This window comes from Carcharodon carcharias, chromosome 7, assembly GCF_017639515.1.
Source record: "Carcharodon carcharias isolate sCarCar2 chromosome 7, sCarCar2.pri, whole genome shotgun sequence".
Taxonomy (NCBI): Eukaryota; Metazoa; Chordata; class Chondrichthyes; order Lamniformes; family Lamnidae; genus Carcharodon; species Carcharodon carcharias.
In genome coordinates, this window is record NC_054473.1 from 188,297,693 (window position 1) to 188,311,230 (window position 13,538).

Consider the following 13,538-nt stretch of genomic DNA (forward strand, 5'->3'; position numbering starts at 1 on the left):
CCAGTTGTAGATGCCAATTGTAGACCCCAGTGTGACCCCAGCTGTGGATACCAGTGCACCCTTGGCTGAAGATGACAGTGTGCCCCCAGTTTTAGACTCCAGATGTAGACCCCAGTGTGGCCCAGTTGTAGACCCTAGTGTTCACCCAGTTGTAGACCCCAGTGTTCCCCAGTTGTAGACACCAGTGTGCCCCCAGTTGTAGACCCCAGTGTGCTCCCAATTGTAGACCCCAGTGTGCCTCCAGTTGTAGATTCCAGTGTGCCTCCAGTTGTAGATGCCAGTGCACCCCTTGCTGAAGATGACAGTGTGCCCTCAGTTTTAGACCCCAGTTGTAGACCCCAGTGTGCCCCAGTTGTAGAGCCCAGTGTGCTCCCAGTTGTAGACCCCAGTGTCCCCCAGTTGTAGACACCACCGTGACCCCAGTGGTAGGCTCCAATGTTCCATCAGTTGTAGAACCCATTGTGCCCCCAGTTGTAGATACCACTTGTAGACTCCAGTGTGGCCCCAGTCATAGACCCAGTGTGCCTCCAATTATCAACCCTAGTATTACCCCAGTTGTAGACCCCAGTGTGTCCCCAATTGTGGACCCCAGTGTGCCTCCTGTTGTAGACCCCAGTGTGCCCCCAGTTGTAGACCCCAGTGTGCCCCCTGTTGTAGACCCCAGTGTGCCCCCTGTTGTAGACCCCAGTGTTCCCCCAGTTATAGACCCCAGTGTGCCACCAGTTGTAGACCCCAGTGTGCCCCCTGTTGTAGGTGCCAGTGTTCCCCCAGTTGTAGACCCCACTGTGCCCCCTGTTGTAGACCCTAGTGTTCCCCCAGTTGTAGACCCCAGTGTGCCCCCTGTTGTAGACCCCAGTGTTCCCCCGGTTGTAGACCCCAGTGTGCCCCCTGTTGTAGATGCCAGTGTGCCCCCAGTTGTAGACCCCAGTGTGCTCCCAATTGTAGACCCCAGTGTGCCTCCAGTTGTAGAATCCAGTGTGCCTCCAGTTGTAGATGCCAGTGCACCCCTTGCTGAAGATGACAGTGTGCCCTCAGTTTTAGACCCCAATTGTAGACCCCAGTGTTCCCCCAGTTGTAGACCCCAGTGTGCTCCCAGCTGTAGACCCCAGTGTGCCCCCGGTTGTAGACCCCAGTGTGCCACCAGTTGTAGACCCCAGTGTGCCCCCTGTTGTAGACCCCAGTGTTCCCCCAGTTGTAGACCCCAGTGTGCCCCCTGTTGTAGACCCTAGTGTTCACCCCAGTTATAGACCCCAGTGTGCCCCCTGTTGTAGACCCTAGTGTGCCCCCAGTTGTAGACCCCAGTGTTCTCCCGGTTGTAGACCCCAGTGTGCCCCCTGTTGTAGACGCCAGTGTGCCCCCAATTGTAGACCCCAGTGTTCCCCTGGTTGCAGACCCCAGTGTGCCCCCTGTTGTAGACCCCAGTGTTTCCCCTGTTGTAGACCCCAGTCTTCCCCCAGTTATACACCCCAGTGTGCCCCTTGTTGTAGACCCTAGTGTGCCCCCAGTTGTATACCCCAGTGTTCCCCCGGTTGTAGACCCCGGTGTGCCCCCTGTTGTAGACCCCAGTCCTTCCCCCTGTTGTAGACCCCAATGTGCCCCCTGTTGTAGACCCTAGTGTACTCCCAATTGTAGACCCCAGTGGGCCCCCTGTTGTGGACCCCAGTGTGCCCCCAATTGTAGACTCCAGTGTTCCCACTGTTGTAGACCCCAGTGCGCCCCCAGTTGTGGACCCCAGTGTGCCCCCAGATGTCGACCCCAGTGTGACTCTAGTTGTAGACCCATTTTCCCCCACTTGTAGACCCCAGTGTGTCCCCAATTGTAGACACCAGTGTGCCCCCAGTTGTAGATCCCAGTGCGATCCCAGTTGTAGACGCCAGTGTTCTCCCTGTTGTAGATGCCAATGAGCCCCCATTTGTAGACACCAGTTGTGGTTGCCAGTTGTAGACCCCAGTGCGACTCCAGTTGTAGATGCTAGTGCGGCCCCAGCTGTAGACGCCAGTGCACTCCAGCTCTAGATATCAGTGCACCTCCAAGCTGCAGATGCAAGTGCACCCCCAGTTCTAGATCCCCATCTGCCCCAGTTCTAGGCCACAGTGTGCACCCAATTGTAGACCCCAGTGTTCCCCCAGTTGTAGACCCCAGTGTGCCCCCAATTGTAGACCCCAGTGTTTCCCCTGTTGTAGACCCCAGTCTTCCCCCAGCTATAGACCCCAGTGTGCCCCCTGTTGTAGACCCTAGTGTGCCCCCAATTGTAGACCCCAGTGTTTCCCCTGTTGTAGACCCCAGTCTTCCCCCAGCTATAGACCCCAGTGTGCCCCCTGTTGTAGACCCCGGTGTGCCCCCTGTTGTAGACCCCAGTCTTCCCCCAGTTGTAGACCCCAATGTGCCCCCTGTTATAGACCCTAGTGTACTCCCAATTGTAGACCCTCGTGGGCCCCCTGTTGTGGACCCCAGTGTGCCCCCAATTGTAGACTCCAGTGTTCCCACTGTTGTAGACCCCAGTGCGCCCCCAGTTGTGGACCCCAGTTTGCCCCCAATTGTAGACACCAGTGTGCCCCCAGTTGTAGATCCCAGTGCGATCCCAGTTGTAGACGCCAGTGTTCTCCCTGTTGTAGATGCCAATGAGCCCCCATTTGTAGACACCAGTTGTGGTTGCCAGTTGTAGACCCCAGTGCGACCCCAGTTGTAGATGCTAGTGCGGCCCCAGCTGTAGACGCCAGTGCACTCCAGCTCTAGATATCAGTGCACCTCCAAGCTGCAGATGCCAGTGCACCCCCAGTTCTAGATCCCCATCTGCCCCAATTCTAGGCCCCAGTGTGCACCCTGTTGTAGACCCCAGTGTTCCCAAGTTGTAGACCCCAGTGTGCCCCCACTTGTAGACCCCAGTGAGCCTCCAGTTGTAGACTCCAGTGTGCCCCCAGTTGTAAACCCCAGTGTGCCCCCAGATGTAGACTCCAGTGTGACACCAGTTATAGACCCCAGTGTCCCCCCTGTTTTAGATCTCAGTAAGACCCCAGTTGTAGATGCCAATTGTAGACCCCAGTGTGACCCCAGCTGTGGATACCAGTGCACCCTTGGCTGAAGATGACAGTGTGCCCCCAGTTTTAGACTCCAGATGTAGACCCCAGTGTGGCCCAGTTGTAGACCCTAGTGTTCACCCAGTTGTAGACCCCAGTGTTCCCCAGTTGTAGACACCAGTGTGCCCCCAGTTGTAGACCCCAGTGTGCTCCCAATTGTAGACCCCAGTGTGCCTCCAGTTGTAGATTCCAGTGTGCCTCCAGTTGTAGATGCCAGTGCACCCCTTGCTGAAGATGACAGTGTGCCCCCAGTTTTAGACCCCAGTTGTAGACCCCAGTGTGCCCCAGTTGTAGAGCCCAGTGTGCTCCCAGTTGTAGACCCCAGTGTCCCCCAGTTGTAGACACCACCGTGACCCCAGTGGTAGGCTCCAATGTTCCATCAGTTGTAGAACCCATTGTGCCCCCAGTTGTAGATACCACTTGTAGACTCCAGTGTGGCCCCAGTCATAGACCCAGTGTGCCTCCAATTATCAACCCTAGTATTACCCCAGTTGTAGACCCCAGTGTGTCCCCAATTGTGGACCCCAGTGTGCCTCCTGTTGTAGACCCCAGTGTGCCCCCAGTTGTAGACCCCAGTGTGCCCCCTGTTGTAGACCCCAGTGTGCCCCCTGTTGTAGACCCCAGTGTTCCCCCAGTTATAGACCCCAGTGTGCCACCAGTTGTAGACCCCAGTGTGCCCCCTGTTGTAGGTGCCAGTGTTCCCCCAGTTGTAGACCCCACTGTGCCCCCTGTTGTAGACCCTAGTGTTCCCCCAGTTGTAGACCCCAGTGTGCCCCCTGTTGTAGACCCCAGTGTTCCCCCGGTTGTAGACCCCAGTGTGCCCCCTGTTGTAGATGCCAGTGTGCCCCCAGTTGTAGACCCCAGTGTGCTCCCAATTGTAGACCCCAGTGTGCCTCCAGTTGTAGAATCCAGTGTGCCTCCAGTTGTAGATGCCAGTGCACCCCTTGCTGAAGATGACAGTGTGCCCTCAGTTTTAGACCCCAATTGTAGACCCCAGTGTTCCCCCAGTTGTAGACCCCAGTGTGCTCCCTGTTGTAGACCCCAGTGTTCCCCCAGTTGTAGACCCCAGTGTGCCCCCTGTTGTAGACCCTAGTGTTCACCCCAGTTATAGACCCCAGTGTGCCCCCTGTTGTAGACCCTAGTGTGCCCCCAGTTGTAGACCCCAGTGTTCTCCCGGTTGTAGACCCCAGTGTGCCCCCTGTTGTAGACGCCAGTGTGCCCCCAATTGTAGACCCCAGTGTTCCCCTGGTTGCAGACCCCAGTGTGCCCCCTGTTGTAGACCCCAGTGTTTCCCCTGTTGTAGACCCCAGTCTTCCCCCAGTTATACACCCCAGTGTGCCCCTTGTTGTAGACCCTAGTGTGCCCCCAGTTGTAGACCCCAGTGTTCCCCCGGTTGTAGACCCCGGTGTGCCCCCTGTTGTAGACCCCAGTCCTTCCCCCTGTTGTAGACCCCAGTGCGCCCCCAGTTGTGGACCCCAGTGTGCCCCCAGATGTCGACCCCAGTGTGACTCCAGTTGTAGACCCATTTTCCCCCACTTGTAGACCCCAGTGTGTCCCCAATTGTAGACACCAGTGTGCCCCCAGTTGTAGATCCCAGTGCGATCCCAGTTGTAGACGCCAGTGTTCTCCCTGTTGTAGATGCCAATGAGCCCCCATTTGTAGACACCAGTTGTGGTTGCCAGTTGTAGACCCCAGTGCAACTCCAGTTGTAGATGCTAGTGCGGCCCCAGCTGTAGACGCCAGTGCACTCCAGCTCTAGATATCAGTGCACCTCCAAGCTGCAGATGCAAGTGCACCCCCAGTTCTAGATCCCCATCTGCCCCAGTTCTAGGCCACAGTGTGCACCCAATTGTAGACCCCAGTGTTCCCCCAGTTGTAGACCCCAGTGTGCCCCCAATTGTAGACCCCAGTGTTTCCCCTGTTGTAGACCCCAGTCTTCCCCCAGCTATAGACCCCAGTGTGCCCCCTGTTGTAGACCCTAGTGTGCCCCCAATTGTAGACCCCAGTGTTTCCCCTGTTGTAGACCCCAGTCTTCCCCCAGCTATAGACCCCAGTGTGCCCCCTGTTGTAGACCCCGGTGTGCCCCCTGTTGTAGACCCCAGTCTTCCCCCAGTTGTAGACCCCAATGTGCCCCCTGTTATAGACCCTAGTGTACTCCCAATTGTAGACCCTCGTGGGCCCCCTGTTGTGGACCCCAGTGTGCCCCCAATTGTAGACTCCAGTGTTCCCACTGTTGTAGACCCCAGTGCGCCCCCAGTTGTGGACCCCAGTTTGCCCCCAATTGTAGACACCAGTGTGCCCCCAGTTGTAGATCCCAGTGCGATCCCAGTTGTAGACGCCAGTGTTCTCCCTGTTGTAGATGCCAATGAGCCCCCATTTGTAGACACCAGTTAAGGTTGCCAGTTGTAGACCCCAGTGCGACCCCAGTTGTAGATGCTAGTGCGGCCCCAGCTGTAGACGCCAGTGCACTCCAGCTCTAGATATCAGTGCACCTCCAAGCTGCAGATGCCAGTGCACCCCCAGTTCTAGATCCCCATCTGCCCCAATTCTAGGCCCCAGTGTGCACCCTGTTGTAGACCCCAGTGTTCCCAAGTTGTAGACCCCAGTGTGCCCCCACTTGTAGACCCCAGTGAGCCTCCAGTTGTAGACTCCAGTGTGCCCCCAGTTGTAAACCCCAGTGTGCCCCCAGATGTAGACTCCAGTGTGACACCAGTTATAGACCCCAGTGTCCCCCCTGTTTTAGATCTCAGTAAGACCCCAGTTGTAGATGCCAATTGTAGACCCCAGTGTGACCCCAGCTGTGGATACCAGTGCACCCTTGGCTGAAGATGACAGTGTGCCCCCAGTTTTAGACTCCAGATGTAGACCCCAGTGTGGCCCAGTTGTAGACCCTAGTGTTCACCCAGTTGTAGACCCCAGTGTTCCCCAGTTGTAGACACCAGTGTGCCCCCAGTTGTAGACCCCAGTGTGCTCCCAATTGTAGACCCCAGTGTGCCTCCAGTTGTAGATTCCAGTGTGCCTCCAGTTGTAGATGCCAGTGCACCCCTTGCTGAAGATGACAGTGTGCCCTCAGTTTTAGACCCCAGTTGTAGACCCCAGTGTGCCCCAGTTGTAGAGCCCAGTGTGCTCCCAGTTGTAGACCCCAGTGTCCCCCAGTTGTAGACACCACCGTGACCCCAGTGGTAGGCTCCAATGTTCCATCAGTTGTAGAACCCATTGTGCCCCCAGTTGTAGATACCACTTGTAGACTCCAGTGTGGCCCCAGTCATAGACCCAGTGTGCCTCCAATTATCAACCCTAGTATTACCCCAGTTGTAGACCCCAGTGTGTCCCCAATTGTGGACCCCAGTGTGCCTCCTGTTGTAGACCCCAGTGTGCCCCCAGTTGTAGACCCCAGTGTGCCCCCTGTTGTAGACCCCAGTGTGCCCCCTGTTGTAGACCCCAGTGTTCCCCCAGTTATAGACCCCAGTGTGCCACCAGTTGTAGACCCCAGTGTGCCCCCTGTTGTAGGTGCCAGTGTTCCCCCAGTTGTAGACCCCACTGTGCCCCCTGTTGTAGACCCTAGTGTTCCCCCAGTTGTAGACCCCAGTGTGCCCCCTGTTGTAGACCCCAGTGTTCCCCCGGTTGTAGACCCCAGTGTGCCCCCTGTTGTAGATGCCAGTGTGCCCCCAGTTGTAGACCCCAGTGTGCTCCCAATTGTAGACCCCAGTGTGCCTCCAGTTGTAGAATCCAGTGTGCCTCCAGTTGTAGATTCCAGTGCACCCCTTGCTGAAGATGACAGTGTGCCCTCAGTTTTAGACCCCAGTTGTAGACCCCAGTGTGCCCCAGTTGTAGAGCCCAGTGTGCTCCCAGTTGTAGACCCCAGTGTCCCCCAGTTGTAGACACCACCGTGACCCCAGTGGTAGGCTCCAATGTTCCATCAGTTGTAGAACCCATTGTGCCCCCAGTTGTAGATACCACTTGTAGACTCCAGTGTGACCCCAGTTGTAGACCTCAGTGTTCTCCCAATTGTAGACCCCAGTGTGGCCCCAGTCATAGACCCAGTGTGCCTCCAATTATCAACCCTAGTGTTACCCCAGTTGTAGACCCCAGTGTGTCCCCAATTGTGGACCCCAGTGTGCCTCCTGTTGTAGACCCCAGTGTGCCCCCAGTTGTAGACCCCAGTGTGCCCCCTGTTGTAGACCCCAGTGTGCCCCCTGTTGTAGACCCCAGTGTTCCCCCAGTTATAGACCCCAGTGTGCCACCAGTTGTAGACCCCAGTGTGCCCCCTGTTGTAGGTGCCAGTGTTCCCCCAGTTGTAGACCCCACTGTGACCCCTGTTGTAGACCCTAGTGTTCCCCCAGTTGTAGACCCCAGTGTGCCCCCTGTTGTAGACCCCAGTGTTCCCCCGGTTGTAGACCCCAGTGTGCCCCCTGTTGTAGATGCCAGTGTGCCCCCAATTGTAGACCCCAGTGTTCCCCCGGTTGTAGACCCCAGTGTGACCCCTGTTGTAGACCCCAGTGTTTCCCCTGTTGTAGACGCCAGTGTTCCCCCAATTGTAGACCCCAGTGTTCCCCCAGTTGTAGACCCTAGTGTGCCCCCTGTTGTAGACCCCAGTGTTTCCCCTGTTGTAGACCCCAGTGTTCCCCCAGTTATAGACCCCAGTGTGCCCCCTGTTGTAGACCCTAGTGTGCCCCCAGTTGTAAACCCCAGTGTTCCCCATGTTGTAGACCCCGGTGTGCCCCCTGTTGTAGACCCCAGTCTTCCCCCAGTTGTGGACCCCAATTTCCCCCCTGTTGTAGACCCCAGTGTGCCCCCAATTGTAGATCCCAGTGTGTCCCTGGTATAGACCCCAGTGTGCCCCAATTGTAGACCCCAGTGTGCCCCCTGTTGTAGACACGAGTTTGCCCCCTGTTGTAGACCCCAGTGTGCCCCCAGTTGTGGACCCCAGTGAGTCCCCTGTTGTAGACCCCATTGTGCCCCCAGTTGTAGACCCCAGTGTGCCCCCGGTTGTAGACCCCAGTGTGCCCCCTGTTGTAGACACCAGTGTCCCCCCAGTTCTAGATGCTAGTGCGGCCCCAGCTGTAGACGCCAGTGCACTCCAGCTCTAGATATCAGTGCACCTCCAAGCTGCAGATGCCAGTGCACCCCCAGTTCTAGATCCCCATCTGCCCCAATTCTAGGCCCCAGTGTGCACCCTGTTGTAGACCCCAGTGTTCCCCCAGTTTTAGACCCCAGTGTGCCCCCACTTGGAGACCCCAGTGAGCCTCCAGTTGTAGACTCCAGTGTGCTCCCAGTTGTAAACCCCAGTGTGCCCCCAGATGTAGACTCCAGTGTGACGCCAGTTATAGACCCCAGTGTCCCCCCTGTTTTAGATCTCAGTAAGACCCCAGTTGTAGATGCCAATTGTAGACCCCAGTGTGACCCCAGCTGTGGATACCAGTGCACCCTTGGCTGAAGATGACAGTGTGCCCCCAGTTTTGGACTCCAGTTGTAGACCCCAGTGTGGCCCAGTTGTAGACCCTAGTGTTCACCCAGTTGTAGACCCCAGTGTTCCCCAGTTGTAGACACCAGTGTGCCCCCAGTTGTAGACCCCAGTGTGCTCCCAATTGTAGACCCCAGTGTGCCTCCAGTTGTAGATTCCAGTGTGCCTCCAGTTGTAGATGCCAGTGCACCCCTTGCTGAAGATGACAGTGTGCCCTCAGTTTTAGACCCCAGTTGTAGACCCCAGTGTGCCCCAGTTGTAGAGCCCAGTGTGCTCCCAGTTGTAGACCCCAGTGTCCCCCAGTTGTAGACACCACCGTGACCCCAGTGGTAGGCTCCAATGTTCCATCAGTTGTAGAACCCATTGTGCCCCCAGTTGTAGATACCACTTGTAGACTCCAGTGTGACCCCAGTTGTAGACCTCAGTGTTCTCCCAATTGTAGACCCCAGTGTGGCCCCAGTCATAGACGCAGTGTGCCTCCAATTATCAACCCTAGTGTTACCCCAGTTGTAGACCCCAGTGTGTCCCCAATTGTAGACCCCAGTGTGCCCCCAGTTGTAGACCCCAGTGTGCCCCCTGTTGTAGACCCCAGTGTGCCCCCTGTTGTAGACCCCAGTGTTCCCCCAGTTATAGACCCCAGTGTGCCACCAGTTGTAGACCCCAGTGTGCCCCCTGTTGTAGGTGCCAGTGTTCCCCCAGTTGTAGACCCCACTGTGCCCCCTGTTGTAGACCCTAGTGTTCCCCCAGTTGTAGACCCCAGTGTGCCCCCTGTTGTAGACCCCAGTGTTCCCCCGGTTGTAGACCCCAGTGTGCCCCCTGTTGTAGATGCCAGTGTGCCCCCAATTGTAGACCCCAGTGTTCCCCCGGTTGTAGACCCCAGTGTGACCCCTGTTGTAGACCCCAGTGTTTCCCCTGTTGTAGACGCCAGTGTTCCCCCAATTGTAGACCCCAGTGTTCCCCCGGTTGTAGACCCTAGTGTGCCCCCTGTTGTAGACCCCAATGTTTCCCCTGTTGTAGACCCCAGTGTTTCCCCTGTTGTAGACCCCAGTGTTCCCCCAGTTATAGACCCCAGTGTGCCCCCTGTTGTAGACCCTAGTGTGCCCCCAGTTGTAAACCCCAGTGTTCCCCCGGTTGTAGACCCCGGTGTGCCCCCTGTTGTGGACCCCAGTCTTCCCCCAGTTGTGGACCCCAATTTCCCCCCTGTTGTAGACCCCAGTGTGCCCCCAATTGTAGACCCCAGTGTTCCCCCTGTTGTAGACCCCAGTTTGCCCACTGTTGTAGACCCCAGTGTGCCCCCAGTTGTAGACCCCCCAGTGTGCTCCCAGTTGTAGACCCCAGTGTGCCCCCAGTTGCAGACCCCAGTGTGCCCCCAGTTGCAGACCCCAGTTGCAGACCCCAGTTGGAGACCCCAATGTGCCCCCAGTTGTAGACCCCAGTGCGACCCCAGTGTGCCCCCAATTGTAGACCCCAGTGTGCCCCCTGTTGTAGACCCCAGTGTGCCCCCAATTGTGGACCCCAGTTTGCCCCCTGTTGTAGACCCCAGTGTTCCCCCTGTTGTAGACCCCAGTTTGCCCACAGTTGTAGACCCCAGTGTGCCCCCAGTTGTAGGCCCCCCCAGTGTGCTCCCAGTTGTAGACCCCAGTGTGCCCCCAGTTGCAGACCCCAGTGTGCCCCCAGTTGCAGACCCCAGTTGGAGACCCCAATGAGCCCCCAGTTGTAGACCCCAGTGTTCCCCCTGTTGTAGACCCCAGTGTGCCCCCAATTGTAGACCCCAGTGTTCCCCCTATTGTAGACCCCAGTGTGCCCCCAATTGTAGACCCCAGTGTGCCCCCTGTTGTAGACCCCAGTTTGCCCCCTGTTGTAGACCCCAGTGCGCCCCCAGTTGTAGACCCCAGTGTGCCCCCTGTTATAGACCCCAGTGTGCCCCCAGTTGTAGACCGCAGTGTGCCCCCTGTTTTAGACCCCAGCGTGCCCCCTGTTGTAGACCCCAGCGTGTCCCCAGTTGTAGACCCCAGTGTGACCCCAGTTGTTGACCCCAGTGTGCCCCCAGTTGTGGACCCCAGTGTGCCCCCAGTTTTAGACCCCAGTGCGACCCCAGTTGTAGACCCCAGTGTTCCCCCCATTGTAGACCCCAGTATGTCCCCAGTTGTAGACCCCCCAGTGTGCTCCCAGTTGTAGACCCCAGTGTGCCCCCAATTGTAGACCCCAGTGTTCCCACTGTTGTAGACCCCAGTGTGCCCCCAATTGTTGACTCCAGTGTGCCCCCTGTTGTAGACCCCACTGTGCCCCCCTGTTGTAGACCCCAGTGTTCCCTCTGTTGTAGACCCCAATGTGCCCCCAATTGTAGACCCCAGTGTGCTCCTTGTTGTAAACTTCAGTTTGCCCCCTGTTGTAGACCCCAGTGTGCCCCCAATTGTGGACCCCAGTTTGCCCCCTGTTGTAGACCCCAGTGTTCCCCCTGTTGTAGGCCCCAGTTTGCCCACAGTTGTAGACCCCAGTGTGCCCCCAGTTGTAGACCCCCCAGTGTGCTCCCAGTTGTAGACCCCAGTGTGCCCCCAGTTGCAGACCCCAGTGTGCCCCCAGTTGCAGACCCCAGTTGCAGACCCCAGTTGGAGACCCCAATGTGCCCCCAGTTGTAGACCCCAGTGCGACACCAGTGTGCCCCCAATTGTAGACCCCAGTGTGCCCCCTGTTGTAGACCCCAGTGTGCCCCCAATTGTGGACCCCAGTTTGCCCCCTGTTGTAGACCCCAGTGTTCCCCCTGTTGTAGACCCCAGTTTGCCCACAGTTGTAGACCCCAGTGTGCCCCCAGTTGTAGGCCCCCCAGTGTGCTCCCAGTTGTAGACCCCAGTGTGCCCCCAGTTGCAGACCCCAGTGTGCCCCCAGTTGCAGACCCCAGTTGCAGACCCCAGTTGGAGACCCCAATGAGCCCCCAGTTGTAGACCCCAGTGCGACGCCAGTGTGCCCCCAATTGTAGACCCCAGTGTTCCCCCTGTTGTAGACCCCAGTGTGCCCCCAATTGTAGACCCCAGTGTGCCCCCTATTGTAGACCCCAGTGTGCCCCCAATTGTAGACCCCAGTGTGCCCCCTGTTGTAGACCCCAGTTTGCCCCCTGTTGTAGACCCCAGTGCGCCCCCAGTTGTAGACCCCAGTGTGCCCCCTGTTATAGACCCCAGTGTGCCCCCAGTTGTAGACCCCAGTGTGCCCCCTGTTTTAGACCCCAGCGTGCCCCCTGCTGTAGACCCCAGCGTGTCCCCAGTTGTAGACCCCAGTGTGACCCCAGTTGTTGACCCCAGTGTGCCCCCAGTTGTGGACCCCAGTGTGCCCCCAGTTTTAGACCCCAGTGCGACCCCAGTTGTAGACCCCAGTGTTCCCCCCATTGTAGACCCCAGTATGTCCCCAGTTGTAGACCCCCCAGTGTGCTCCCAGTTGTAGACCCCAGTGTGCCCCCAGTTGCAGACCCCAGTGTGCCCCCAGTTGTAGACCCCAGTGTGCCCCCAGTTGTAGACCCCAGTGCGACCCCAGTGTGCCCCCAATTGTAGACCTCAGTGTGCCCCCAGTTTTAGACCCCAGTGCGACCCCAGTGTGCCCCCAATTGTAGACCCCAATGTGCCCCCTGTTGTAGACCCCAGTGTGTCCCCAATTGTAGACCCCAGTGTTCCCCCTGTTGTAGACTCCAGTGTGCCCCCAATTGTAGACAGCAGTGTGCCCCCTGTTGTAGACCCCAGTTTGCCCCCTGTTGTAGACCCCAATGTGCCCCCAATTGTAGACCCCAGTGTGCCCCCTGTTGTAGACCCCAGTGTGCCTCCTGTTGTAGACCCCAGTTTGCCCCCAGTTGTGGACCCCAGTGTGACCCCAGTTTTAGACCCCAGTGTGCCCCCAGTTTTAGACCCCAGCGTGTCCCCAGTTGTAGACCCCAATTTGACCCCAGTTGTAGACCCCAGTGTGCCGCGAGTTGTGGACCCCATTGTTCCCCCAGTTGTAGACCCCAGTGCGACCCCAGTGCGACCCCAGTGTGCCCCCAGTGTGCCTTCTGTTGCACATCAAAAGCCAGAGTAGGGCCTTTGGTGTGTTTCCCAGGAATGTATGATTAATGAGGTGGGTTTGGGATGATACGGTGTGAAAAGCCGCCATTGCAGCCGGTGAGTAACACGATCATTTTACCCTTTTACCCACCAGCCACTGCACTTAGTGCAATCTGAGACGATTCCGCCCATCGACATCTGACATGAAGAACATGGGTTTAATGGAACCTCACCTTGTGTTAGATGATATTCTGCTCTGGAGGGAACATGTCCATCATACTCCTGTTCACTTCCTAACGTAACGACTGTTTTCATCCCGTTGTATATGACGAAACACATGGTTAAATTAATGGAAAAGTTAGAATGTGTAACGGTGTCACTGGTGAAGTTGAATGTTGAAATTATTTTTAAGTTTATTGTTTACACAGTCGGACCGTTGAAACACACTTTGCCTTTCATTTGCTAAGGAGATGAATGTAGTGTGTTAAAAATTACATTGTGTGTTTTGTCCACCTAAGATTCCCATACCTATTTACCAGGAGCAGGAGTCTAGGGGGATAAAGGAATTTTCTTACTGAATCTCGCTGTTTCCCCAGAGCTGCAGAGTTTCGTAGCAACGAGCGACAGCACGGATAGCAAAGGCTACACTTAGGAAGGAAGGGAGATCAAAATCAACACCTTTCTAAAAATAATGATATTAGGAAAAATGTGGTCCAGAGCAGTGCAAACTACTTGAAAACTGAGAGAGATGATGTTGTCAGTGGAAGGGAAATGACAGACTTGTTGAATAATTACTTAGCGTCAGTATTTACAGGAGAGGACAAGTCAGCATGAGAGCCAATCCCAGGGAAATCATTCTTGAATCAAAGGCAGGGCCTCACAAAAATTAACAGAAGCAAAGTAACAGCGATGAAGAGGGTGATGGTACTGGAGACTGACACAGCCCCCGGACCAGACACTTCCCATTCCAGG

The 13,538-nt window shown here is 56.6% G+C and overlaps 1 protein-coding gene across 1 annotated transcript; it reads left to right on the top strand.

The window, feature by feature from the left end:
- Positions 1-10: 10 nt before the first annotated feature.
- LOC121280088 (proline-rich extensin-like protein EPR1) lies at positions 11-13,218 on the top strand. Its single transcript, XM_041191714.1, has 15 exons — positions 11-104; positions 1,585-1,758; positions 2,424-2,651; positions 2,880-3,005; positions 4,526-4,615; positions 5,245-5,466; positions 5,701-5,826; positions 7,691-7,864; positions 7,953-8,006; positions 8,240-8,437; positions 9,463-9,756; positions 10,454-10,675; positions 10,841-11,038; positions 11,759-11,932; positions 13,163-13,218. The coding sequence occupies exons 1-15, from the start codon at positions 11-13 to the stop codon at positions 13,216-13,218; spliced, it is 2,430 nt and encodes an 809-aa protein (XP_041047648.1).
- Positions 13,219-13,538: the final 320 nt, after the last annotated feature.

Bases quoted from the DNA above. Each gene is read 5' to 3' on its own strand.
- LOC121280088 (XM_041191714.1), top strand. From the start codon at position 11: ATGCCAATTGTAGACCCCAGTGTGACCCCAGCTGTGGATACCAGTGCA. The intron at 7,865-7,952 runs GTGTGCCCCCAA...CCCCTGTTGTAG, and splicing joins CCCCCCTGTTGTAGACCCCA to ACACGAGTTTGCCCCCTGTT. The intron at 8,007-8,239 runs GTGAGTCCCCTG...CCCCAATTCTAG, and splicing joins GCCCCCAGTTGTGGACCCCA to GCCCCAGTGTGCACCCTGTT.